The sequence below is a fragment of the Zootermopsis nevadensis genome, unplaced genomic scaffold (assembly GCF_977971745.1).
Source record: "Zootermopsis nevadensis isolate Lab colony 2312 unplaced genomic scaffold, Znev_1.0 Znev_ptg000032l, whole genome shotgun sequence".
In the NCBI taxonomy this organism is placed as follows: domain Eukaryota; kingdom Metazoa; phylum Arthropoda; class Insecta; order Blattodea; family Termopsidae; genus Zootermopsis; species Zootermopsis nevadensis.
The window spans coordinates 4,248,269-4,276,016 of record NW_028259164.1 but is presented as its reverse complement, the minus strand read 5'-3'; the positions used below and the strand labels follow the sequence as shown (position 1 = coordinate 4,276,016).

At 39.7% G+C, this 27,748-nt stretch overlaps 1 protein-coding gene across 9 annotated transcripts; it reads right to left on the bottom strand.

Moving 5' to 3' along the window:
• On the bottom strand, nucleotides 1-27,748 carry LOC147872004 (transcription-associated protein 1-like). Of its 9 annotated transcripts, XM_087359692.1 has the most exons (11): nucleotides 26,839-27,257; nucleotides 26,093-26,242; nucleotides 25,516-25,613; nucleotides 24,964-25,051; nucleotides 24,499-24,719; nucleotides 23,929-24,140; nucleotides 23,181-23,394; nucleotides 21,094-21,178; nucleotides 20,854-20,992; nucleotides 15,432-15,571; nucleotides 1-120 (listed from the first exon to the last, which is right to left on the bottom strand). In XM_087359692.1, exons 9-11 carry the CDS (start codon nucleotides 20,881-20,883, stop codon nucleotides 117-119), a joined length of 174 nt encoding a protein of 57 aa, XP_087215818.1. In that variant the 5' UTR covers nucleotides 20,884-20,992; nucleotides 21,094-21,178; nucleotides 23,181-23,394; nucleotides 23,929-24,140; nucleotides 24,499-24,719; nucleotides 24,964-25,051; nucleotides 25,516-25,613; nucleotides 26,093-26,242; nucleotides 26,839-27,257; the 3' UTR covers nucleotides 1-116. The 9 variants fall into 9 exon arrangements, 8 of the variants coding, with proteins under 8 accessions (XP_087215818.1, XP_087215810.1, XP_087215816.1 ...); XM_087359684.1 differs by lacking the exons at nucleotides 21,094-21,178; nucleotides 24,964-25,051 and adding an exon at nucleotides 27,602-27,748 and having other exon boundaries at nucleotides 24,499-24,693; nucleotides 26,839-27,268; XM_087359690.1 differs by lacking the exon at nucleotides 21,094-21,178 and having other exon boundaries at nucleotides 23,929-24,137; nucleotides 26,839-27,255.

The following is a 27,748-nucleotide window of genomic DNA, read 5'->3' as shown; positions in this document are numbered from 1 at the left end:
TTATTCAAAATAAAAAAGTCTTTATTATGCAAAAAAATTCTGTTTGTACATCAGTTTACAAAATATAATTCATTCACTTATTTCATCTTCTTAATCTCGACTGGAAAAAAGTATCATCACCTGAACAAAATCAAAAAACAAACATTAATTTCAATCAAAGCAAATAAAATTAACTGAAAACAAAATAAATATATTCTGCGTAGGACTTCTCAAGACTTGGGACAAGTGACTTCTCAAGACTTGGGACAAGTGACTTCTCAAGACTTTGGACAAGGACTTCTCAAGACTTGGGACAAGTGACTTCTCAAGACTTGGGATAAGTGACTTCTCAAGAATTGGGACAAGAACTTCTCAAGACTTGGGACGAGTGACTTCTCAAGACTTGGGACAAGTGACTTCTCAAGACTTGGGACAAGAACTTCTCAAGACTTGGGACAAGTGACTTCTCAAGACTTGGGACAAGAACTTCTCAAGACTTGGGACAAGAACTTCTCAAGACTTGGGACAAGTGACTTCTCAAGACTTGGGACAAGTGACTTCTCAAGACTTGGGACAAGAACTTCTCAAGACTTGGGACAAGGACTTCTCAAGACTTGGGACAAGTGACTTCTCAAGACTTGGGAGTCTAGTCCTGATAAAGATGGGACAGGTCAAATTTAGAACGAGAAATTTTCAAATTTTTGGAAAAATAAAAAAACGCTACAAACCTTCTGAAATGCGCACAAAACCAAAAATTTTCGGAAAATTCGGAAAAAAATTAAAAGTTGAAAATTTTCAAAAATTCTTAGTTTTGTGCGCTATTTGGACGATTTGCCACGTTTTTCGATTTTTCGAAATTTTTCGAAAAAATTGAAATTTCTCAAAGGGGTACCCCTTTGAGAATTTTCAAATTTTTTCGAAATTTTAAAAAAATTAAAAACGACTGCAAATGGCGCGAAACGCGAATAAAACTAAGAATTTTCGAAAAAATTTGAATTCAGCTAAGACAGGTGAGGCACAGCCCTAAACAAGCAGACAAGACTTGGGACAATAACTTCTCAAGACTTGGGACGAGTGACTTGTCAAGACTTGGGACAAGAACTTCTCAAGACTTGGGACAAGAACGTCTCAAGACTTGGGACGAGTGACTTCTCAAGACTTGGGAAAAGAACTTCTCAAGACTTGGGACAAGTGACTTCTCAAGACTTGGGACAAGAACTTCTCAAGACTTGGGACAAGTGACTTCTCAAGACTTGGGACAAGAACTTCTCAAGACTTGGGACAAGAACTTCTCAAGACTTGGGACGAGGGACTTCTCAAGACTTAGGACAAGTGACTTCTCAAGACTTGGGACAAGAACTTCTCAAGACTTGGGACAAGTGACTTCTCAAGACTTGGGACAAGAACTTCTCAAGACTTGGGACGAGTGACTTCACAAAACTTGGAACGAGTGACTTCTCAAGACTTGGGACAAGAACTTCTCAAGACTTAGGGAAAAGGACTTCTCAAGACTTGGGACAAGTGACTTCTCAAGACTTGGGAGTCTAGTCCTGATAAGGATGGGACAGGTCAAATTTAGAAGGAAAAAATTTTCAAATTTTTCGAAAAATCAAAAAACGCTGCAAACCTTCTGAAATGCGCACAAAACCAAAAATTTTCGGAAAATTCGGAAAAAAATTAAAAGTTGAAATTTTTCAAAAATTCTTACTTTTGTGCGCTTTTTGGACGATTTGCCACGTTTTTCGATTTTTCGAAATTTTTCGAAAAAATTGAAATTTCTCAAAGGGGTACCCCTTTGAGAATTTTCAAATTTTTTCGAAATTTTAAAAAAATTAAAAACGACTGCAAATGGCGCGAAACGCGAAGAAAACTAAGAATTTTCGAAAAAATTTGAATTCAGCTAAGACAGGTGAGGCACAGCCCTAAACAAGCAGACAAGACTTGGGACAATAACTTCTCAAGACTTGGGACGAGTGACTTGTCAAGACTTGGGACAAGAACTTCTCAAGACTTGGGACAAGAACGTCTCAAGACTTGGGACGAGTGACTTCTCAAGACTTGGGAAAAGAACTTCTCAAGACTTGGGACAAGTGACTTCTCAAGACTTGGGACAAGAACTTCTCAAGACTTGGGACAAGAACTTCTCAAGACTTGGGACTTCTCAAGACTTGGGACAAGGACTTCTCAAGACTTGGGACAAGTGACTTCTCAAGACTTGGGACAAGTGACTTCTCAAGACTTGGGACGAGTGACTTCTCAAGACTTGGGACAAGTGACTTCTCAAGACTTGGGAGTCTAGTCCTGATAGGGATGGGACAGGTCAAATTTAGAAGGAAAAATTTTCAAATTTTTCGAAAAATCAAAAAACGCTGCAAACCTTCTGAAATGCGCACAAAACCAAAAATTTTCGGAAAATTCGGAAAAAAATTAAAAGTTGAAAATTTTCAAAAATTCTTAGTTTTGTGCGCTTTTTGGACGATTTGCCACGTTTTTCGATTTTTCGAGATTTTTCGAAAAAATTGAAATTTCTCAAAGGGGTACCCCTTTGAGAATTTTCAAAAATTTTCGAAATTTTAAAAAAATTAAAAACGACTGCAAATGGCGTGAAACGCGAAGAAAACTAAGAATTTTCGAAAAAATTTGAATTCTGCTAAGACGGGTGAGGCACAGCCCTAAACAAGCAGACAAGACTTGGGACAAGAACTTCTCAAGACTTGGGACAAGTGACTTCTCAAGACTTGGGACGAGTGACTTCTCAAGACTTGGGACGAGTGACTTCTCAAGACTTGGGACAAGAACTTCTCAAGACTTGGGACAAGTGACTTCTCAAGACTTGGGACAAGAACTTCTCAAGACTTGGGCAAGTGACTTCTCAAGACTTGGGACAAGAACTTCTCAAGACTTGGGACGAGTGACTTCTCAATACTTGGGACGAGTGACTTCTCAAGACTTGGGACAAGTGACTTCTCAAGACTTGGGAGTCTAGTCCTGATAGGGATGGGACAGGTCAAATTTAGAAGGAAAAATTTTCAAATTTTTCGAAAAATCAAAAAACGCTGCAAACCTTCTGAAATGCGCACAAAACCAAAAATTTTCGGAAAATTCGGAAAAAAATTAAAAGTTGAAAATTTTAAAAAATTCTTAGTTTTGTGCGCTTTTTGGACGATTTGCCACGTTTTTCGATTTTTAGAAATTTTTCGAAAAAATTGAAATTTCTCAAAGGGGTACCCCTTTGAGAATTTTCAAAATTTTTCGAAATTTTAAAAAAATTAAAAACGACTGCAAATGGCGTGAAACGCGAAGAAAACTAAGAATTTTCGAAAAAAATTGAATTCTGCTAAGACGGGTGAGGCACAGCCCTAAACAAGCAGACAAGACTTGGGACAAGAACTTCTCAAGACTTGGGACAAGTGACTTCTCAAGACTTGGGACGAGTGACTTCTCAAGACTTGGGACGAGTGACTTCTCAAGACTTGGGACAAGAACTTCTCAAGACTTGGGACAAGTGACTTCTCAAGACTTGGGACAAGAACTTCTCAAGACTTGGGCAAGTGACTTCTCAAGACTTGGGACAAGAACTTCTCAAGACTTGGGACGAGTGACTTCTCAAGACTTGGGAGTCTAGTCCTGATAGGCATGGGACAGGTCAAATTTAGAAGGAAAAATTTTCAAATTTTTCGAAAAATCAAAAAACGCTGCAAACCTTCTGAAATGCGCACAAAACCAAAAATTTTCGGAAAATTCGGAAAAAAATTAAAAGTTGAAAATTTTCAAAAATTCTTACTTTTGTGCGCTTTTTGGACGATTTGCCACGTTTTTCGATTTTTCGAAATTTTTCGAAAAAATTGAAATTTCTCAAAGGGGTACCCCTTTGAGACTTTTCAAATTTTTTCGAAATTTTAAAAAAATTAAAAACGACTGCAAATGGCGCGAAACGCGAAGAAAACTAAGAATTTTCGAAAAAATTTGAATTCAGCTAAGACAGGTGAGGCACAGCCCTAAACAAGCAGACAAGACTTGGGACAATAACTTCTCAAGACTTGGGACGAGTGACTTGTCAAGACTTGGGACTTCTCAAGACTTGGGACAAGGACTTCTCAAGACTTGGGACAAGTGACTTCTCAAGACTTGGGACAAGAACTTCTCAAGACTTGGGACGAGTGACTTCTCAAGACTTGGGACGAGTGACTTCTCAAGACTTGGGACTTCTCAAGACTTGGGACAAGGACTTCTCAAGACTTGGGACAAGTGACTTCTCAAGACTTGGGACAAGAACTTCTCAAGACTTGGGACGAGTGACTTCTCAAGACTTGGGACGAGTGACTTCTCAAGACTTGGGACGAGTGACTTCTCAAGACTTGGGACAAGAACTTCTCAAGACTTGGGACAAGAACTTCTCAAAACTTGGAACGAGTGACTTCTCAAGACCTGGGACAAGTGACTTCTCAAGACTTGGGACAAGAACTTCTCAAGACTTGGGACAAGGACTTCTCAAGACTTGGGACAAGTGACTTCTCAAGACTTGGGAGTCTAGTCCTGATAAGGATGGGACAGGTCAAATTTAGAAGGAAAGATTTTCAAATTTTTCGAAAAATCAAAAAACGCTGCAAACCTTCTGAAATGCGCACAAAACCAAAAATTTTCGGAATATTCGGAAAAAAATTAAAAGTTGAAATTTTTAAAAAATTCTTAGTTTTGTGCGCTTTTTGGACGATTTGCCACGTTTTTCGATTTTTCGAAATTTTTCGAAAAAATTGAAATTTCTCAAAGGGGTACCCCTTTGAGAATTTTCAAAATTTTTCGAAATTTTAAAAAAATTAAAAACGACTGCAAATGGCGTGAAACGCGAAGAAAACTAAGAATTTTCGAAAAAATTTGAATTCTGCTAAGACGGGTGAGGCACAGCCCTAAACAAGCAGACAAGACTTGGGACAAGAACTTCTCAAGACTTGGGACAAGTGACTTCTCAAGACTTGGGACGAGTGACTTCTCAAGACTTGGGACAAGTGACTTCTCAAGACTTGGGACGAGTGACTTCTCAAGACTTGGGACGAGTGACTTCTCAAGACTTGGGACAAGAACTTCTCAAGACTTGGGACAAGTGACTTCTCAAGACTTGGGACAAGAACTTCTCAAGACTTGGGCAAGTGACTTCTCAAGACTTGGGACAAGAACTTCTCAAGACTTGGGACGAGTGACTTCTCAATACTTGGGACGAGTGACTTCTCAAGACTTGGGACAAGTGACTTCTCAAGACTTGGGAGTCTAGTCCTGATAGGGATGGGACAGGTCAAATTTAGAAGGAAAAATTTTCAAATTTTTCGAAAAATCAAAAAACGCTGCAAACCTTCTGAAATGCGCACAAAACCAAAAATTTTCGGAAAATTCGGAAAAAAATTAAAAGTTGAAAATTTTAAAAAATTCTTAGTTTTGTGCGCTTTTTGGACGATTTGTCACGTTTTTCGATTTTTAGAAATTTTTCGAAAAAATTGAAATTTCTCAAAGGGGTACCCCTTTGAGAATTTTCAAAATTTTTCGAAATTTTAAAAAAATTAAAAACGACTGCAAATGGCGTGAAACGCGAAGAAAACTAAGAATTTTCGAAAAAAATTGAATTCTGCTAAGACGGGTGAGGCACAGCCCTAAACAAGCAGACAAGACTTGGGACAAGAACTTCTCAAGACTTGGGACAAGTGACTTCTCAAGACTTGGGACGAGTGACTTCTCAAGACTTGGGACGAGTGACTTCTCAAGACTTGGGACAAGAACTTCTCAAGACTTGGGACAAGTGACTTCTCAAGACTTGGGACAAGAACTTCTCAAGACTTGGGCAAGTGACTTCTCAAGACTTGGGACAAGAACTTCTCAAGACTTGGGACGAGTGACTTCTCAAGACTTGGGAGTCTAGTCCTGATAGGCATGGGACAGGTCAAATTTAGAAGGAAAAATTTTCAAATTTTTCGAAAAATCAAAAAACGCTGCAAACCTTCTGAAATGCGCACAAAACCAAAAATTTTCGGAAAATTCGGAAAAAATTAAAAGTTGAAAATTTTCAAAAATTCTTAGTTTTGTGCGCTTTTTGGACGATTTGCCACGTTTTTCGATTTTTCAAAATTTTTCGAAAAAATTGAAATTTCTCAAAGGGGTACCCCTTTGAGAATTTTCAAAATTTTTCGAAATTTTAAAAAAATTAAAAACGACTGCAAATGGCGTGAAACGCGAAGAAAACTAAGAATTTTCGAAAAAAATTGAATTCAGCTAAGACAGGTGAGGCACAGCCCTAAACAAGCAGACAAAACTTGGGACAATAACTTCTCAAGACTTGGGACAAGGACTTCTCAAGACTTGGGACAAGAACTTCTCAAGACTTGGGACGAGTGACTTCTCAAGACTTAGGACAAGTGACTTCTCAAGACTTGGGACAAGAACTTCTCAAGACTTGGGACAAGTGACTTCTCAAGACTTGGGACAAGAACTTCTCAAGACTTGGGACAAGGACTTCTCAAGACTTGGGACAAGTGACTTCTCAAGACTTGGGACGAGTGACTTCTCAAGACTTGGGACAAGAACTTCTCAAGACTTGGGACAAGGACTTCTCAAGACTTGGGACAAGTGACTTCTCAAGACTTGGGAGTCTAGTCCTGATAAGGATGGGACAGGTCAAATTTAGAAGGAAAAGTTTTCAAATTTTTCGAAAAATCAAAAAACGCTGCAAACCTTCTGAAATGCGCACAAAACCAAAAATTTTCGGAAAATTCGGAAAAAAATTAAAAGTTGAAAATTTTCAAAAATTCTTAGTTTTGTGCGCTTTTTGGACGATTTGCCACGTTTTTCCATTTTTCGAAATTTTTCGAAAAAATTGAAATTTCTCAAAGGGGTACCCCTTTGAGAATTTTCGAAATTTTTCGAAATTTTAAAAAAATTAAAAACGACTGCAAATGGCGTGAAACGCGAAGAAAACTAAGAATTTTCGAAAAAATTTGAATTCTGCTAAGACGGGTGAGGCACAGCCCTAAACAAGCAGACAAGACTTGGGACAAGAACTTCTCAAGACTTGGGACAAGTGACTGCTCAAGACTTGGGACAAGAACTTCTCAAGACTTGGGACAAGAACTTCTCAAGACTTGGGACAAGAACTTCTCAAAACTTGGGACGAGTGACTTCTCAAGACTTGGGACAAGAACTTCTGAAGACTTGGGACACGTGACTTCTCAAGACTTGGGACAAGAACTTCTCAAGACTTGGGACAAGAACTTCTCAAGACTTGGGACAAGAACTTCTCAAGACTTGCGACGAGTGACTTCTCAAGACTTGGGACAAGAACTTCTCAAGACTTGGGACAAGTGACTTCTCAAGACTTGGGACAAGAACTTCTCAAGACTTGGGACAAGTGACTTCTCAAGACTTGGGACAAGTGACTTCTCAAGACTTGGGACAAGAACTTCTCAAGACTTGGGACGAGTGACTTCTCAAGACTTGGGACGAGTGACTTCTCAAGACTTGGGACAAGTGACTTCTCAAGACTTGGGAGTCTAGTCCTGATAGGGATGGGACAGGTCAAATTTAGAAGGAAAAATTTTCAAATTTTTCGAAAAATCAAAAAACGCTGCAAACCTTCTGAAATGCGCACAAAACCAAAAATTTTCGGAAAATTCGGAAAAAAATTAAAAGTTGAAAATTTTAAAAAATTCTTAGTTTTGTGCGCTTTTTGGACGATTTGCCACGTTTTTCGATTTTTCGAAATTTTTCGAAAAAATTGAAATTTCTCAAAGGGGTACCCCTTTGAGAATTTTCAAAAATTTTCGAAATTTTAAAAAAATTAAAAACGACTGCAAATGGCGTGAAACGCGAAGAAAACTAAGAATTTTCGAAAAAATTTGAATTCTGCTAAGACGGGTGAGGCACAGCCCTAAACAAGCAGACAAGACTTGGGACAAGAACTTCTCAAGACTTGGGACAAGTGACTTCTCAAGACTTGGGACGAGTGACTTCTCAAGACTTGGGACGAGTGACTTCTCAAGACTTGGGACAAGAACTTCTCAAGACTTGGGACAAGTGACTTCTCAAGACTTGGGACAAGAACTTCTCAAGACTTGGGACAAGTGACTTCTCAAGACTTGGGACAAGAACTTCTCAAGACTTGGGACGAGTGACTTCTCAAGACTTGGGACGAGTGACTTCTCAAGACTTGGGACAAGTGACTTCTCAAGACTTGGGAGTCTAGTCCTGATAGGGATGGGACAGGTCAAATTTAGAAGGAAAAATTTTCAAATTTTTCGAAAAATCAAAAAACGCTGCAAACCTTCTGAAATGCGCACAAAACCAAAAATTTTCGGAAAATTCGGAAAAAAATTAAAAGTTGAAAATTTTAAAAAATTCTTAGTTTTGTGCGCTTTTTGGACGATTTGCCACGTTTTTCGATTTTTCGAAATTTTTCGAAAAAATTGAAATTTCTCAAAGGGGTACCCCTTTGAGAATTTTCAAAATTTTTCGAAATTTTAAAAAAATTAAAAACGACTGCAAATGGCGTGAAACGCGAAGAAAACTAAGAATTTTAGAAAAAAATTGAATTCAGCTAAGACAGGTGAGGCACAGCCCTAAACAAGCAGACAAGACTTGGGACAATAACTTCTCAAGACTTGGGACAAGGACTTCTCAAGACTTGGGACAAGAACTTCTCAAGACTTGGGACGAGTGACTTCTCAAGACTTAGGACAAGTGACTTCTCAAGACTTGGGACAAGAACTTCTCAAGACTTGGGACAAGTGACTTCTCAAGACTTGGGACAAGAACTTCTTAAGACTTGGGACGAGTGACTTCTCAAGACTTGGGACGAGTGACTTCTCAAGACTTGGGACGAGTGACTTCTCAAGACTTGGGACAAGAACTTCTCAAGACTTGGGACAAGGACTTCTCAAGACTTGGGACAAGTGACTTCTCAAGACTTGGGAGTCTAGTCCTGATAAGGATGGGACAGGTCAAATTTAGAAGGAAAAGTTTTCAAATTTTTCGAAAAATCAAAAAACGCTGCAAACCTTCTGAAATGCGCACAAAACCAAAAATTTTCGGAAAATTCGGAAAAAAATTAAAAGTTGAAAATTTTCAAAAATTCTTAGTTTTGTGCGCTTTTTGGACGATTTGCCACGTTTTTCGATTTTTCGAAAAAATTGAAATTTCTCAAAGGGGTACCCCTTTGAGAATTTTCAAAATTTTTCGAAATTTTAAAAAAATTAAAAACGACTGCAAATGGCGTGAAACGCGAAGAAAACTAAGAATTTTCGAAAAAATTTGAATTCTGCTAAGACGGGTGAGGCACAGCCCTAAACAAGCAGACAAGACTTGGGACAAGAACTTCTCAAGACTTGGGACAAGTGACTTCTCAAGACTTGGGACAAGAACTTCTCAAGACTTGGGACAAGAACTTCTCAAGACTTGGGACAAGAACTTCTCAAAACTTGGGACGAGTGACTTCTCAAGACTTGGGACAAGAACTTCTGAAGACTTGGGACAAGTGACTTCTCAAGACTTGGGACAAGAACTTCTCAAGACTTGGGACAAGAACTTCTCAAGACTTGGGACGAGTGACTTCTCAAGACTTGGGACGAGTGACTTCTCAAGACTTGGGACAAGAACTTCTCAAGACTTGGGACAAGTGACTTCTCAAGACTTGGGACAAGAACTTCTCAAGACTTGGGACAAGTGACTTCTCAAGACTTGGGACAAGAACTTCTCAAGACTTGGGACGAGTGACTTCTCAAGACTTGGGACGAGTGACTTCTCAAGACTTGGGACAAGTGACTTCTCAAGACTTGGGAGTCTAGTCCTGATAGGGATGGGACAGGTCAAATTTAGAAGGAAAAATTTTCAAATTTTTCGAAAAATCAAAAAACGCTGCAAACCTTCTGAAATGCGCACAAAACCAAAAATTTTCGGAAAATTCGGAAAAAAATTAAAAGTTGAAAATTTTAAAAAATTCTTAGTTTTGTGCGCTTTTTGGACGATTTGCCACGTTTTTCGATTTTTCGAAATTTTTCGAAAAAATTGAAATTTCTCAAAGGGGTACCCCTTTGAGAATTTTCAAAATTTTTCGAAATTTTAAAAAAATTAAAAACGACTGCAAATGGCGTGAAACGCGAAGAAAACTAAGAATTTTAGAAAAAAATTGAATTCAGCTAAGACAGGTGAGGCACAGCCCTAAACAAGCAGACAAGACTTGGGACAATAACTTCTCAAGACTTGGGACAAGGACTTCTCAAGACTTGGGACAAGAACTTCTCAAGACTTGGGACGAGTGACTTCTCAAGACTTAGGACAAGTGACTTCTCAAGACTTGGGACAAGAACTTCTCAAGACTTGGGACAAGTGACTTCTCAAGACTTGGGACAAGAACTTCTTAAGACTTGGGACGAGTGACTTCTCAAGACTTGGGACGAGTGACTTCTCAAGACTTGGGACGAGTGACTTCTCAAGACTTGGGACAAGAACTTCTCAAGACTTGGGACAAGGACTTCTCAAGACTTGGGACAAGTGACTTCTCAAGACTTGGGAGTCTAGTCCTGATAAGGATGGGACAGGTCAAATTTAGAAGGAAAAGTTTTCAAATTTTTCGAAAAATCAAAAAACGCTGCAAACCTTCTGAAATGCGCACAAAACCAAAAATTTTCGGAAAATTCGGAAAAAAATTAAAAGTTGAAAATTTTCAAAAATTCTTAGTTTTGTGCGCTTTTTGGACGATTTGCCACGTTTTTCGATTTTTCGAAAAAATTGAAATTTCTCAAAGGGGTACCCCTTTGAGAATTTTCAAAATTTTTCGAAATTTTAAAAAAATTAAAAACGACTGCAAATGGCGTGAAACGCGAAGAAAACTAAGAATTTTCGAAAAAATTTGAATTCTGCTAAGACGGGTGAGGCACAGCCCTAAACAAGCAGACAAGACTTGGGACAAGAACTTCTCAAGACTTGGGACAAGTGACTTCTCAAGACTTGGGACAAGAACTTCTCAAGACTTGGGACAAGAACTTCTCAAGACTTGGGACAAGAACTTCTCAAAACTTGGGACGAGTGACTTCTCAAGACTTGGGACAAGAACTTCTGAAGACTTGGGACAAGTGACTTCTCAAGACTTGGGACAAGAACTTCTCAAGACTTGGGACAAGAACTTCTCAAGACTTGGGACGAGTGACTTCTCAAGACTTGGGACGAGTGACTTCTCAAGACTTGGGACAAGAACTTCTCAAGACTTGGGACAAGTGACTTCTCAAGACTTGGGACAAGAACTTCTCAAGACTTGGGACAAGTGACTTCTCAAGACTTGGGACAAGAACTTCTCAAGACTTGGGACGAGTGACTTCTCAAGACTTGGGACGAGTGACTTCTCAAGACTTGGGACAAGTGACTTCTCAAGACTTGGGAGTCTAGTCCTGATAGGGATGGGACAGGTCAAATTTAGAAGGAAAAATTTTCAAATTTTTCGAAAAATCAAAAAACGCTGCAAACCTTCTGAAATGCGCACAAAACCAATAATTTTCGGAAAATTCGGAAAAAATTAAAAGTTGAAAATTTTCAAAAATTCTTAGTTTTGTGCGCTTTTTGGACGATTTGCCACGTTTTTCGATTTTTCAAAATTTTTCGAAAAAATTGAAATTTCTCAAAGGGGTACCCCTTTGAGAATTTTCAAAATTTTTCGAAATTTTAAAAAAATTAAAAACGACTGCAAATGGCGTGAAACGCGAAGAAAACTAAGAATTTTCGAAAAAATTTGAATTCTGCTAAGACGGGTGAGGCACAGCCCTAAACAAGCAGACAAGACTTGGGACAAGAACTTCTCAAGACTTGGGACAAGTGACTTCTCAAGACTTGGGACAAGAACTTCTCAAGACTTGGGACAAGAACTTCTCAAGACTTGGGACAAGAACTTCTCAAAACTTGGGACGAGTGACTTCTCAAGACTTGGGACAAGAACTTCTCAAGACTTGGGACAAGTGACTTCTCAAGACTTGGGACAAGAACTTCTCAAGACTTGGGACAAGTGACTTCTCAAGACTTGGGACAAGAACTTCTCAAGACTTGGGACGAGTGACTTCTCAAGACTTGGGACGAGTGACTTCTCAAGACTTGGGACAAGTGACTTCTCAAGACTTGGGAGTCTAGTCCTGATAGGGATGGGACAGGTCAAATTTAGAAGGAAAAATTTTCAAATTTTTCGAAAAATCAAAAAAACGCTGCAAACCTTCTGAAATGCGCACAAAACCAAAAATTTTCGGAAAATTCGAAAAAAATTAAAAGTTGAAATTTTTAAAAAATTCTTAGTTTTCTGCTCTTTTTGGACGATTTGCCACGTTTTTCGATTTTTCGAATTTTTTCGAAAAAATTGAAATTTCTCAAAGGGGTACCCCTTTGAGAATTTTCAAAAATTTTCGAAATTTAAAAAAATTAAAAACGACTGCAAATGGCGTGAAACGCGAAGAAAACTAAGAATTTTCGAAAAAATTTGAATTCTGCTAAGACGGGTGAGGCACAGCCCTAAACAAGCAGACAAGACTTGGGACAAGAACTTCTCAAGACTTGGGACAAGTGACTTCTCAAGACTTGGGACGAGTGACTTCTCAAGACTTGGGACGAGTGACTTCTCAAGACTTGGGACAAGAACTTCTCAAGACTTGGGACAAGTGACTTCTCAAGACTTGGGACAAGAACTTCTCAAGACTTGGGACAAGTGACTTCTCAAGACTTGGGACAAGAACTTCTCAAGACTTGGGACGAGTGACTTCTCAAGACTTGGGACGAGTGACTTCTCAAGACTTGGGACAAGTGACTTCTCAAGACTTGGGAGTCTAGTCCTGATAGGGATGGGACAGGTCAAATTTAGAAGGAAAAATTTTCAAATTTTTCGAAAAATCAAAAAACGCTGCAAACCTTCTGAAATGCGCACAAAACCAAAAATTTTCGGAAAATTCGGAAAAAAATTAAAAGTTGAAAATTTTAAATAATTCTTAGTTTTGTGCGCTTTTTGGACGATTTGCCACGTTTTTCGATTTTTCGAAATTTTTCGAAAAAATTGAAATTTCTCAAAGGGGTACCCCTTTGAGAATTTTCAAAATTTTTCGAAATTTTATAAAAATTAAAAACGACGGCAAATGGCGCGAAACGCGAAGAAAACTAAGAATTTTCGAAAAAATTTGAATTCAGCTAAGACAGGTGAGGCACAGCCCTAAACAAGCAGACAAGACTTGGGACAATAACTTCTCAAGACTTGGGACGAGTGACTTGTCAAGACTTGGGACAAGAACTTCTCAAGACTTGGGACAAGAACTTCTCAAAACTTGGGACGAGTGACTTCTCAAGACTTGGGACAAGAACTTCTCAAGACTTGGGACAAGTGACTTCTCAAGACTTGGGACAAGAACTTCTCAAGACTTGGGACAAGAACTTCTCAAGACTTGGGACAAGAACTTCTCAAGACTTGGGACAAGAACTTCTCAAGACTTGCGACGAGTGACTTCTCAAGACTTGGGACAAGAACTTCTCAAGACTTGGGACAAGTGACTTCTCAAGACTTGGGACAAGAACTTATCAAGACTTGGGACGAGTGACTTCTCAAGACTTGGGACAAGAACTTCTCAAGACTTGGGACAAGTGACTTCTCAAGACTTGGGACAAGAACTTCTCAAGACTTGGGACAAGAACTTCTCAAGACTTGGGACAAGTGACTTCTCAAGACTTGGGACAAGAACTTCTCAAGACTTGGGACAAGAACTTCTCAAGACTTGGGACAAGAACTTCTCAAGACTTGCGACGAGTGACTTCTCAAGAGTTGGGACAAGTGACTTCTCAATACTTGGGACAAGTCACTTCTCAAGACTTGGGACAAGAACTTCTCAAGACTTGGGACGAGTGACTTCTCAAGACTTGGGACGAGTGACTTCTCAAGACTTGGGACGAGTGACTTCTCAAGACTTGGGACAAGGGACTTCTGAAGACTTGGGACAAGAACTTCTCAAGACTTGGGACAAGGACTTCTGAAGACTTGGGACAAGTGACTTCTCAAGACTTGGGAGTCTAGTCCTGATAGGGATGGGACAGTCAAATTTAGAAGGAAAAATTTTCAAATTTTTCGAAAAATCAAAAAACGCTGCAAACCTTGTGAAATGCGCACAAAACCAAAAATTTTCGGAAAATTCGGAAAGAAATTAAAAGTTGAAAATTTTCAAAAATTCTTACTTTTGTTCGATTTTTGGACGATTTGCCACGTCATTGCTAAAATAAACCTCTTCCTTGTATTAAAAGTGGTGGTGTCTTGTGTGAATCTCGTACATCATTGTCAAAAGAAACCTCTGCCTTGTTTTGAAAGTGGTAGTGTCTTGTGTGAATCACGCACGTCATTGCTAAAAGATACCCCTGCCTTATCTTGGAAGAGGTAATCTCGTGTGTGAATCTTGTACGTAATTGCCAAAACAAACCTCTGCCTTGTATTAAAATTGGTAGTGTCTCGGTTGAATCACGCACGTCATTGCTAAAAGAAACCCCTGCCTTGTCTTGGAAGTGGTAGTGTCTGTGTCATGACCTTGACCTAACAGTGACATCAATGTTACAAGAGAATAATCACTCTGATAACTGATGAAGATGTGAGGGCGAAATAATGTACAACAGTGGTCCCCAACGCGGTGCCCGCGTTGATACGGAAAGAGGTTATACTGAATAATAAAGGCCGTTCAACCATGAACATTATAAAATCAAAGCACAGTTCTCTACGTACCAATGCCCATCTTGACGATTGCGAGCAGCAACATCATCCTACTCTCCCAAATTTGAAAAACTGGCCGCTGAAATGCAGTGCCAAACATCACACTAACTTCCCACTTGAGTAATAATAATTGTACTTATAAAAGTACGTATTTTTGATTGCGTGGTTTCTTGTATCAATAAACGTCGTGTTGTTTTGTGTATTATTTGGTGTCCATATCTTATTTGTCCAGAGAAAAGGAAATTTGGCTTTGTTAATTGGTTGGCGCCCGCCACGATCTCATAAACTCTGAAATGTGCTCTTGGGCAAAAAAAGGTTGGGGACCACTGACGTAAGGCAATACATGCCAAACATTACCATCAGTGCGTTTGGTGTAATCACGCACGTCTGCTGATATCGAAGTTTCAACGTTCCTACGTGCGGACATCCGTATATCCCATGTACACATAAGATCGAGATTAAATACATTTCTTTTGTACATTCATGTATGTCTGATGGTACTCATGTTGATATGGGTTGCCATTATCCACACATTGAAGGCAGATTCAGATTTATTTATGACGGATTTTGCTCGACTGTCTTAACTACCACGCACCGTGGGACATAGCCGCAGAGCTCGACCGTCCATGTACGACGCAGTGCGAAGAATGAAACAATAAGAGAAGGGGGGAACTCCAAATTAAAATATAAATAAACATCAGCAGCTTACCGTGTCTCGTTTGTGTGCGGTGTGCGGTAGTTGGCTGCCTGAGTCAAAGTCACACGGTGCGTGATATCTGACTGGCTAACTTCTTCGGTGCGTGCTACTTTCCGCGTTGCCTGACAGCACAAGTCCCTCGGCGATACCGACTACATAAGAATAAAATTAAGAATATATATACGCATGTGTATATAAATATGGATATATATTTTTGAGAGAATAAGAAATTTTGGTAGAATCAAAAAAGAGTAAAAACATAATATAATAAGAAATCACATAAAGTACGTTGCCGTGGCTTCTGTGTGTGCGCGCGAGTGCGGTGCATGCTACTTGGTCGGTCGAGTTCCGAGTCAATGTCCGGCGGTGCGTCGTAGTCAGCAGCTCCCGTTCTGAGGCAAAGTCAGACGGCGCGCGGTAGTTTTCTGTTTTGCTTGGCACCACAAACCCCTCGGCGATACCGACTTGGTAAGAATAAAAAATAACAATATATATGCATACATACATTTTTATGTACGTATTTATATATTTTTTTAAAATAAGTGTTAGTGAAGGCACGACCGGCGATTGCTGATTTACGGGTGGCTGAGAACGCAGTGCCGCGAGCGAGGCAGGCCTCGAAGAGGGGACAGATACAATGGTCGGCCGGTCGCCGGGAACTCTTTCGCGGGAAAGGCCCCATGGGCAGCCCGGCCGAGACCGTGAGAAGCAGAGATTGGGTGCTGCACAGACGGAGTCTCGCATGGACTGGGTGTCATTCAACGTTTCTGGTAGGTATAGAATGGGAAAAATTTCGACATTTTCATAAATTTTCATAATTTTTTTGAAAAAACTAAAATTGCTGGAAATTGTCAAAAAAAACACAAAACACAAAAAAAATTTAAGTTTACATTTTTCTAATTCTTTAAGCTTTCTGCGTCCTTTCAAAGTAAAGAACTATATTGAGGAGACTTTATGGCCTTACAATTTAATGACATTGCACATTAAACAACAAAGGTCCTAATACAGATCCTTGAAAGATACCAGACAATAAATCAAAAGGAAATGACAAAACTCCAGAATAACGTACTTGCGAATGTCTGCTGGTTAGGTAACTAAGAAATCAATCATATAACCAGCAGACAGTTCATAGTCACCAAGTTTGTGCAAACGTAAGACATGCGAAACAACACTGATAAATGTCAAATCACAATTTATAATAAGATGATAAAATATTTAAAATATCATTTCACGTTCCGCATCGAATGATCGATTTAGAAATTGGAACGTCTCTTACGACATGTTTCGGTTATATTTAACCGTCTTCAGGTATAAATTAGATTGGTAAATTTAAAACTCGAATTACAATCCTTTACAATGTTATGCAGTTTATGGAAGATGTTCTTATCAGAATTACTCTTATATATTAGAACGAAGGTATTGTTTTTTATATGGCGTGGTTCATCTGATGTTCATTATTAGTCTGTAAAGCAATGATTTAAAGAAAACATTAATAAATATGGAGTAATATAGAAAACAAAATGATGGAAGTAAATAAATGATAAAATCAACATAAAATGCATCAGCTTGAGACTGGGAACAAGCTATAGGGGAAAATACATCCAAAAACGTAACCAGATTAGAAGTGGTGGATTTGGATTTACTAAAACCATGTTGACAAGGGATTCATTTAGAATTAAAATTATAAGAAACATGGTATGTACAATAATTTCAAATATTTTGGAAACATTATTAATTATGGTAGTAGGTCTATAGTTTATAACAGAAACAGTTTTGTCTTCTTTTTTGAAAACTGGAACAATAGCTGCTTGTTTCCACAAAGTGGGAAATTGTTGCTGAGAGAAGCTAAAATTGAAAATAAATTTAAGAATAGTAGCAAGGATTTCAGAACCCTTAATAATAACTTGGTATACCATCTAGTGCAACGCTTTATAGCATTACGAATATGTCTGCGTTTGCGGGTAATATTTTCTTTGCGATATGGGAATGAAATAAAAGTAACGAAATGGATATATGGCTTTTATTTAGCACAACAAATATACAGCCACCTACAGATGCACCCGATGCACCCTAGTCAAACAATATCTATGCCACTGAACTGGTAGCTAGCTAAGAACACAGACAAGCCAAATCAACTCATCCACATGAGAAAGTACCCTGCTTTGGACGCAACCAAACCCAACAAACCTAAGTTACTAAGGACGTATGCTGTTACGGACACAGCCTAGCCCAACCAACCTGAAGCGGATTAGACGAACGAATTAAGACAACTGTGGACGCAGCCTAGCCCAACTAAATAAAACGTATGCAGTAGTATCCCGTTTCGGACGCAGCCATCTCCCAGTAATCTGTTTCGTACGCGGTTTACGGAAAATAACTCTGCTTCGAGCAAAGCCTTGCCTAACCAACATATGTTCGTAGTGAGGTCGGTGAATGGTGGTGACCTGTCAAGTATGTGTAAGAAGCCTCCTGAGCATAGAGCACAGCCAAACTAAATTATGCCCATAACAGAGCAGATCGCTGCAGAAAAAATCGTGTATATTGAAATTAAACAAAATTTTTGTTTTGAATCGTTTAATTCATTTGCAACTTACATTTATTGAATACAGGGTAGTGGTATGAGAAGTAGGATACATATGGCTTTGAAATTATTTGAATACCTCTTGCAAATGTCAAATCTATACAAGTTTTCCCTTGCGTGGTTGGTTTGTCCAAATTATTCACTAGTTCAAGTTTAAAGAATTTCTGAAGGTACGCACATCAGAGTTCTAAATTTTCGTCACTATTATATTCTAGTTCGAATGTTCGAACGTTTTCACGTCAAAAAGTATGGCCAAACATATCTGGATCTGAGCACGTAACCTGCGACGGACGTAGCCTACTCCAACCAATCTATGCAATTGAGCCTGTATCCTGCTTAGAACGCAGCCAACTATCAGAAAATTAAACACGCTAGGATGTAGCTCGCTTGCCTCGCAAAAATTACCGATAGCCTTAACCTGCTTCAGATGCAGCCTTGACCAACATACGACTCCCACGTACTTGATGCAGCCTCGGCTAAAGAACCTATTCACGCTTTGGACGCACACTAAAGTAAACAACCTATGCCAATCAGGTGGTAGCCTGTTTTAGACACAGCATAGCCCAATCACCCAAAACACTCGAGAAAGTACCTTGCTGTGGACGTAGCCTAGCCACACCAACCTATGCCTCTAAGAATGTAGCATTTTAGGGAGTTGTCATCAGACCTCACTTTATCATAACTACATATCAACTGTATGATACTACAATTTTAAATTCAGTTTTACTTAATTGCATCTTTCCTTCTGTATCTTTATCAGTTGTATTGTACTATAAATCATCTTGTATCTTCTTAAATAAGTTGCCTGTCTGCTTCCTCGCACAAACAAGAAGCAATGACAATACAAACACATTTACAGATCACTTAATGTTACTGCTACAGTGCGCCGGCCATGCATAAGCAACATAAGGAACCCATCACCAGTAGAAGGAAGAATTAGAACTTTGTTAGTCGGTTAATAGACACAAAATATCTTTAAGAGTGATCTGTTAATGTGTATGTAAGCATCATCTGTTGCATTTATGGCTTCCCATCTCATGAACATAATGTACTACTTCAACTTTAATAAGTGTTTGCCAGAAATGTTTTAACGCTTAAAGATTACCATAGTAAAGTGAACAAGTTAAATAAATTTCTTTATTTTTCTTCTATCTAAATTAAACGTTAAGAATTAATTTAATTCAATTTTTCTGTATTTGAAACAATTTATTATATTTCAAAATTTCATGTGCTCTTAAACATTCTTTTCTGTGCTTCCGTGCACTCCAGTTCTTCTTAAATCACTTTCTTTCAATCATTCTTGTGATAGACTTCCTAAGATATCAATTATAGTGAGCAATTAGCCAGCTACGGACGCAGCATAGCAAAGGACACTGCCTAGTACTATCGTAATATCCACGTTACAAATTATCCTCCTCTGGACAAAGCCTGACACAACAAACCTATGCAAGTAAGGCAGTAAGCTGCTATGGACGCGGCCTTCAACACAGTCGATCTCTTCGGACAGAGCCTTGTCAACCCAACCTGTGATTTATTCAGCCACTAGGAATCTATGTACGCAACCCAGACTGACCAATGTTTGCCTGTGGTCTTGTTGCCTTCTACGGCCACAGCTGGGCCAAACTAAGCATGTGAAAAGATTTATTGCTACCGCAGCAACCTAGGATTAATAACAAACCTCTACAGTGGTGGCCTATTTCAGACACAAAGTAGGCAAGCAAACATAAACCTAACTGGTACAGCACTGCACATGCAGCATTACCAAACAAACCCATACAACTGACAAGGCACACGGCTACAGACGCAGCCTAGGCTAAGCAAGATATTCACGTCAACCAGTCGCCTGGCATGGACGAAGCATCGCCCAACAAAACTATACATGTCGACCACTAGCCTGATGGCCAGCTACTGACGCACTCTAACCCAGACTTCTTAAGCCCTGCAGATGCGGGATAGCCGAACGAAAGTGTGTACCTGAGATCGTAGCCAACTACGGACACGGCGCACCCTCAACAATTCATGCAAGTGAGCCAGCATCCTGCTACCTATTCACGCAGAGCACGTACCTTGCTGTTTCTATAACCTACAGAACATGATGTATCACCATTTTCTTTTAGCCTGATTCCAACGCAGCTACTCCTACTCCTAGTAAATCCAAGCTATCCTCCAAGAGCTGAAAATCTCGAAGACGCAGCATACGCAAACTACACCGTGACCCTTTTCGGGTGGCCTGATTCAAACGAATCCACAATAAAAACATACATATGCTAGTGAACATTTCGGTAGAGGTGGCGTGACATGTGAGAAAGTAGGTGTGCCTCTTCGCAAGCAGAAAAGACTAAAGGCTGATGGATACATGCCTACGCTTCCGACCTCCTTGTCATAGTAGAGTAGTAGTAAACTATGTCTTATGCAGGAAATGTCTGAGAAGTGTTCGCCAAAAAACAAAATTGACAGCACAATCTTCCACGTGCCTCATGGTGGTGGTCCAGGGGGCAAGTAAACAGAGCGAAATGCACAATGCAACCAATTTCCTTCCATCCATATCTCTGCTTCTTAAAATAAATTAAAAAATAAGTCACTCTGCCTCAGTCTCTCCTTGAGGCTGACACTTGCCGTGGTGAGCCTCGTGGTCAACCAAACTCAAATACTTTACCTACTCAGAGTGTGTCATACTCTACATTTAATGGGGCTACACGCAATCTGCCTACATCTTTGACCGTTCTAAACAGCCAACAGAGGGCACATGTCAATGTCTGATTTCAAATCAGAATGAAATTTCAAAATTCCTTTGCGTTCGTCGGACTCCGTTAGAGACAATAATAACTCTACATGATCGAAAAAATCAACTACCTTTGCACGTTGCACCAAGTACTGCACCATACGCCATTCAAAGTAAGCTAATGAACGATACCGCAACACACGCACAAAGAGCCCTTCGCTTCGAGTCCCCTCCAGAACACGCCGCGTCCACTGGTACGTGTCCGATGCACTGGCGTACATGAAACACAAACACAGAATATAAGTCAAACATACCAACCACCGATCGCCAATGCTCAGAAATGACATCGATAAAATGGAAAGAAAACAAACCTTTTAACAGTATCGGCCTTTCTGAAGTTAAAATGGGGAGGTTCTTGGTGTCATTACATCCACCGGCAATCCCATTTTATGTAAACTGGATGTAAATGAACAATGATAAGGAGATATAAATACAATATCAATTTCAAAAGAATCAAACATGAGCAAACATTTACAAAGTTCAAAACCACAACAACGAAGACTCAAACGATATCTCAACCTCTCACAAGAAATAAATAAAACACTCTCTCAAAAAAGAGAAACTCGGCCTCAGTCTCTCACCGAGAGATAGGGCAGCTATCTTACCTATCCTAGAAAGCCCCTTTCTTGACCAAATTAAAATACCAATGCCAAACACATAAAATGAAGGCAGAGCTACCTCCAATGGAAAACATGGTAGAATACTATTATTATTATTATTCAGTGTTCTGTCTTACAACAGGTCCATTGCTTTGCCCAAAAAGAACTCTCCAGTTTTCCCTATTCTCAGCTTCTCATTTTAATTCCTGGAACTTCATCTTCTTTCCTTGTTTCAGATCGTCGGTTAGCTGTATCAGTCTTCTTCCCAGTCCTCGCTTTCCTTCAACCTGACCTTCGATGATGTCACTCAGTAACCCATTCCTTCTCGTAATGTCCGAGCCAGTTAGCTTTCCTTCGTGTAATCGCCTGCAGAATGTTTCTTTGCTCGTCGACTCTCCTCAATACTTCTTCGTTGGTAACTCGATCCGTCCACCTGATCTTCTCTATTCTTCTCCAACACCACATTTCAAAACTCTCCAGGTATTTCTGTTCCTTCATCCTGAGTGTCCATGTCTCTGCTCCATACGTAACACTTCACTAGTTTCTTCTTCATCTCCAATCCCAACTTGTTAGTGAGAAGTATCCTCTTCTTGACGGAAAACTGCTTTGGCCATGGCTATCCTTGCTTTTACTTCCTTGGTGCATAGGGCGTCCGTCGTGATTATGCTTCCCAAGTACTTGAAATTCTCCACATTCTCCAGCCGTTGGTTTTCAACTATAACGTTCAATGGTTCTGCTCTCGGTGCCATCCTCATTACCTTTGATTTTTTAATGTTGATTTCCATTCCATACTCTCTACCTGTTACCACTAACTTGTCCATCATGTTCTGTAATTCCTCCTCTTCCTTCGCCAATACTACCAAGTCGTCTGCATACTTTACAGTCATTATGATCTTCCTCCAATTTTGAAGTCTCCACAGCTTCCTTGGCAAGCCATTCCCCGTACAGGTTAAAAATAAGTGGTGATACGCAGCATCCCTGTCTTACACCTCTACCTATCTCAACGCTGTTGGTGTCTCCTGAGTCCAGTCTCACGTTGACTTTCTGCTGCATGTACAGGTTTTCGATTAGTCTTCTATCTCTCCAATCAATTCCAATTCTCTGTAGGATCCTCATTAATTTCTTCCATTTTACTCGATCGAAAGCCTTCTTCCTGTCGATGAAGCAGGCACATACTTCTTCCTTGACATCGAGAACTCTCTCTGAAATTATTCTCATAACTCCGATGGCATCTCTGGTTCCTCTTCCTCTCCTGAATCCAAATTGGTCGTCTCCCATCACTCTTCTTTTCTAGTCTTTTAGTCAGTATGGTAGAATACTAACATCAAATAATTAAAGAAATACATGTCTTTGACGGCCCCTACACCTCATGTAAAGCAAATAAATTCACATTCCATTTTGAGAAGACATTTTTTGTCATGGGTCTATTTTAGGTTAAGACAGTGAAGCAACCTTATATTATTAGGTCTGCCAGTACTCCACACCACACCCTAATACTGTCCTTCAAACTGTGAAACTTGTTCCAATGCAGATATCAAAACATCTTGTAAACATAAACAAGATCTTTACCTAAATTGACAGGTATTTCTACTTACAGACCAGTTTCATTACCAACGGCATTCTCTAAAAAATTTTCAAAAAGACATGCAACAACGTGCTATTGAATTTTACACACAAAATCTTAAGTGAACTAAATAATGAAGAGCATGTTGGTGGAATATTTCGCTATCTTGCCAAAGAATTTGATTGTGTGAATCATGAATTAGCACATCTGATAATCATATTTCTCGTATACTTACACAATGCATGTCAAGTTGACACAGAGATAAATCTCTCGCAGACATGAGGTCCTTCGTGATAACAGCCGATTGATTTCCTGTCGTCATATCAGTGAGCCACCATAGTGTTTCTGCACATACTCCACTCTTTTCCTGGCAAGCAGTAGTCATGTCAGGTGACGCATCCTTCAACCTCAGTAAAGTCCCATGGATCAATCAAGCTTCTTCTCTGCAGCTATTACCAGAAAAAAAATGCAATCACATTCAACACATCACCTAATTTAAAGGTTTCATAACCGATCCCCTTGCTCAAAATTAACCAAAAGCACAGAAAATATCCCAGCAGCTCCGGTCACTGTGCACAATACTCACACGTCAACAAAACTAAATTCCTCACCTTGGCAATTACTCACTTATTAATTAGTAAACACATCACATTAAAGGCTCCACAGCACTACACACATCACACATGTAACAAAACCACTCATTAACAAAACCTTATCACAAATAGTCACCACACTCGTCTACAAGCTATACCTAACCTCCAATTTTGATGTCCTATGAACAATATATTCACTAGAGAATCATGAATGCCTCTAGCATACCACAGATACTGCAATTATGCCAATCTCTCACCGCACATAGGTCTTTCAACATATCAAATCTCACATTTAAGTTCACAACATCTGAAGTACCTAATAAAATTGGACAGACTCATCTCTCTCACACGACAACCACATCAAATACATTCTAATGCTCATGTACTCACACAACGAATGCCTCGTTCAGACTGATATCAGTTTCTTGCGGATACCATGTTCCTTCTTTGTCCCAGCAGGTTTAATCTTCTGACATCAAGTCGGTCTGCCAACTGTTGCCGCACGTACTTCAATGCTTGTCTGGCTGGCAGTACGCAGGTCACGTGACAAACAGCATGGTGCTCAGTAGAATCTGAAGGATCATTCTGTTTCTCGTAATCTGCTACTCCCAGAAAGAGAAAATACAGTCACATTCAAGAAATCAAGACACCACACTCTTCTAAGAGCACACAGTTTTACTTCACCAAGCAGTTAACACTCCTACCTTAGCCAATGAACAAGCACCTTCCATTTTCAGAAGACAAATTCTGTCAAGTTCATTACAAACCCATTCACAAGTTAACTTTAAATACGGGTCACGACAGTGTCACAACCAGCGACCTGACAAATTCTGAACTCCCTCACTCACAGATTCATACTGGAGCCTTTCTTTCCTCCCCCCCCAGCAAATTTAAAGCATTCGCCAAGTGGGCCATTATTCCACACGTCATAATACTGCAACTACAAACTCTACAACTCACACACATCACGTCAGTCCCACGCAACTTCTGTTGCCACTGATTCAGTGGATATTTAACGAACAGTTCGCTTGCCGTCTGTTTGGAGCCGAGGATGTTGATCGCTGTCTCCAAGATACACGGCTCCCTCTCCTCGTGCCCCATTATGACAGCAAGGGAGTCTACAAACACCAGTCGGTCCATGCCCCTCAGGTTCGCCTGTTTTGATGTCATGGAGAAAGGACCTAAATGAAAGATTAAGAAATGGCAAGCCACTACAACACAGCCAACATCTGTAGCACTTCTACTACTAAGGTGAATTCAACCGACAAGGGGCAAGAGGTAGCCGTAGCAATTAGATTTTTTTTCCATATCACCATCAGTAATGCCACTTTATCATACCTTCTGGAAGCAAAGGTGGAAACTTCACCATCAGTAATATAAATTGTTTCAATGTTGAACAATCTAAATTTATAAAACTGAACTCACCAGCTACCTGAGATATCGCCACCATTGTGTAGTGACAAACAAGGAACACACCGTCGTAACTCTTTCATGGCTGCAGCAACAAACACTCCTACCAACATACACAACAGGCCTTACTGGCTTTTCCAGATATGAAGCAGACGCTTTCAACAAGTTCACATACTAAATGTGGTTTTAAGAGAGATTTCAGGTTCTCACAGTGGTCTTTGGGTTCTAACACCACTTGGACTTACAGAAAACCAACACAGATTATGATTTTTAAACATTTAATGGTTCGCTATATCAGCTGCAGTTATCCTTGTGACTAAGCGCAATGCCATGAGGCAGTGGGAGCATGGAGGTACACTCCATGCATTCTCAATTATAGAACAATGTGGAGGTCAGCCTCAAAATGTGGTTCCTTAAACTGGCAAAGAAAAATCACGTTCTTCATTTTTTCTTTGTAGTCTCAACCATTTACTACTTTTCAGGAAAAAAGGTCTTCTTCTTTCAATAATGGCATTGCAATTCAGAAAATAAGTTTATTAAACAATTTACTCAAATGGATGAACTTGCCTGTGACTGCCATCTGGTGAGTGGCTCTGGCTTGCTTATCCTGCAATCTGCACGCAATCCCATGGACTGCGGAGATCTCCACATGTGGATCATCAGAACTGCAACGGCGAATCACAATGAGTACATATAATTACACTCACATCCTAATGTTCAGTGTACAAAATGTTGGTCAGTGGCCAATGCAGTAGCTGCTTCCTAAATCAGCAACTGATATAAAAGGGACAGAGAAAATGGGAAATCTGGGTTTATGATATGAGAAAGAAATACATTACGTGCAGATGCCTCCTGGTACTGGCAGGATACTAAACACAAACTAATTGTGATACAGCCTCTAACAGGCTCACTGTACCAGTAAATAATGAGTTCTGGGTGCTCAGAGAAAGATCTATACCAGTGCCTCATAGACTGCCATGGGACTCGCTTACAATTCTGCGTTGAAAAGCCAGTGATTAACAATCTGTTATGTCATGTTAGTACCATCAGGCTGGAAAAACATCTTTTATTTTGCACACTTTTTTAATATCAAGAATGAGGTTAGTTTTACAATATTCTTCTGCCTCCAACTGCTCTTATATACCTTGGACAGGAGAAAAGCTGCTGCACTGTATTCTCATCTTCATTAAAATTCAGGGATGCCACCAAGAAACAGCAAATTATTTCCCAGCACTGACGACGGTAACGGATCCGTCGTGCTTGACTTCAGAGCAATACATGCTGTCTCCACGACCTGGAAAACACAAGCAACAGTTTCAAGTTATAACGAGTGACAACGCAGGCCAGATTCACTGGTAAGGGAAGTCAAATGTTTTAGTTACAGTAACTTTCAAGTACTGCACTTACTGTAATACTCTAAACACCTTTTCTCCACATCAGGGCGCATGTCATATTTATTTCCAGAACCTTTGGGTTTCATGGACACCAACATATCATTGACTAGACTTTTATTTTGTAAGTGGAGTTTGACAAATCTCAACAATAAAATAATAATTAATTACAAGTATATAATTTTTCTATAGTCTATGCTAACCCTAATAAACGTCAAAAAGGAACGTATTATACGCGTATCAAGTCATTTAATGATCTTCCACCAACAATTAAAACTCTAAATGATTTAAAGGTGTTCAAGCCTGCATTTAAATTATTTTTCATACTTGAATTGCAGAATCTGAAGGTTATGTACATTCACATGTGAAACACATCCTTGTAATTGTGTCAAAAGTACTGAAGTTTATATGTATTGTATGAAATGATTTGTTCTCCATCCTTTGGTTTAGTCCTAAGAAGGATCTATGGAATGTAAATAAACTCTACTCTCTAACATACCTGAACAATGCAATTCCTTATCCAAGTCACAAACACTACAGGTGCTTTGTTCTGTCTGGTTCTTCACATCTCCAACTCCAAAAAAGCTGCTTCCCCATCACGCACACAACTGATCTTCTGAAACGCTGATATTCAGACAAATTAGTCCTCCATGTCTTCGTTGATACCAGTAAACACACACTACAGCTACAGTTCACATGAAAGTTGCTACTCAGTACATCCCCTGATCTCAAACTACTCTTTGAGACAGACTAGGCACTCCCACTAAATCTATAACCGTACACCTCCTCGAAAAGCAAGGTAATCGCACGAGGGCCTGAGGTCTTCCTTGTGGCATTGTGAGGCATGCTACGAACACCCCATACTTGGTCACTAGGAATCAAAAGTGGGCAACGGCTATAGTATCCCACATGCTTGCAGGCACTCCTACCTGAAACAATACCAAATACCAAAATAAATATCCGCATTCTAGTACCAGTCGTAACTGCTACTACGAATGCACTCTACACCTCATCAATAATCAACTGGCCAACTAAACCAACCCTCCATGCAACCAAAATATTTCACACATTACGTCCACGCCCTGGCAATATATATGAGAGTAAATCTGCACTGGACTCAGAATGCATCCTAGCAACCAAAGAAATACAGAGGGGCAGAACGCCCACGCCATTTTATCATAGGTAGGGACGGCAACGTCTGAAAAACAGCGAACTCATCCGACCTCCTTGTCATAGCAGAGTAGTAGTAAACTACGTCTTACGCAGGAAAAGTCTGAGAACTGTTGGACAAAAAACAATCTTCCACGTGCCAAATTCCTGTTGCGATAAGAAGTGAGCCTGCCAAGTGTACTGAACATACTCCACTGATTTCCTGGCAAGCAGTAGGCTGGTCAGGTGACAGACAGCTT

Excerpts from the sequence above, each read along its gene's own strand:
- LOC147872004 (XM_087359684.1), bottom strand. The coding sequence starts at position 26,135 with ATGAAGATGAGAATACAGTGCAGCAGCTTTTCTCCTGTCCAAG. Across the intron at positions 24,694-25,515 it reads TCACCAGATGGCAGTCACAG|GCGAACCTGAGGGGCATGGA; the intron begins GCAAGTTCATCC and ends ACATCAAAACAG. Across the intron at positions 24,141-24,498 it reads GTGGGACTGACGTGATGTGT|CAGATTACGAGAAACAGAAT; the intron begins GTGAGTTGTAGA and ends TTCTGGGAGTAG.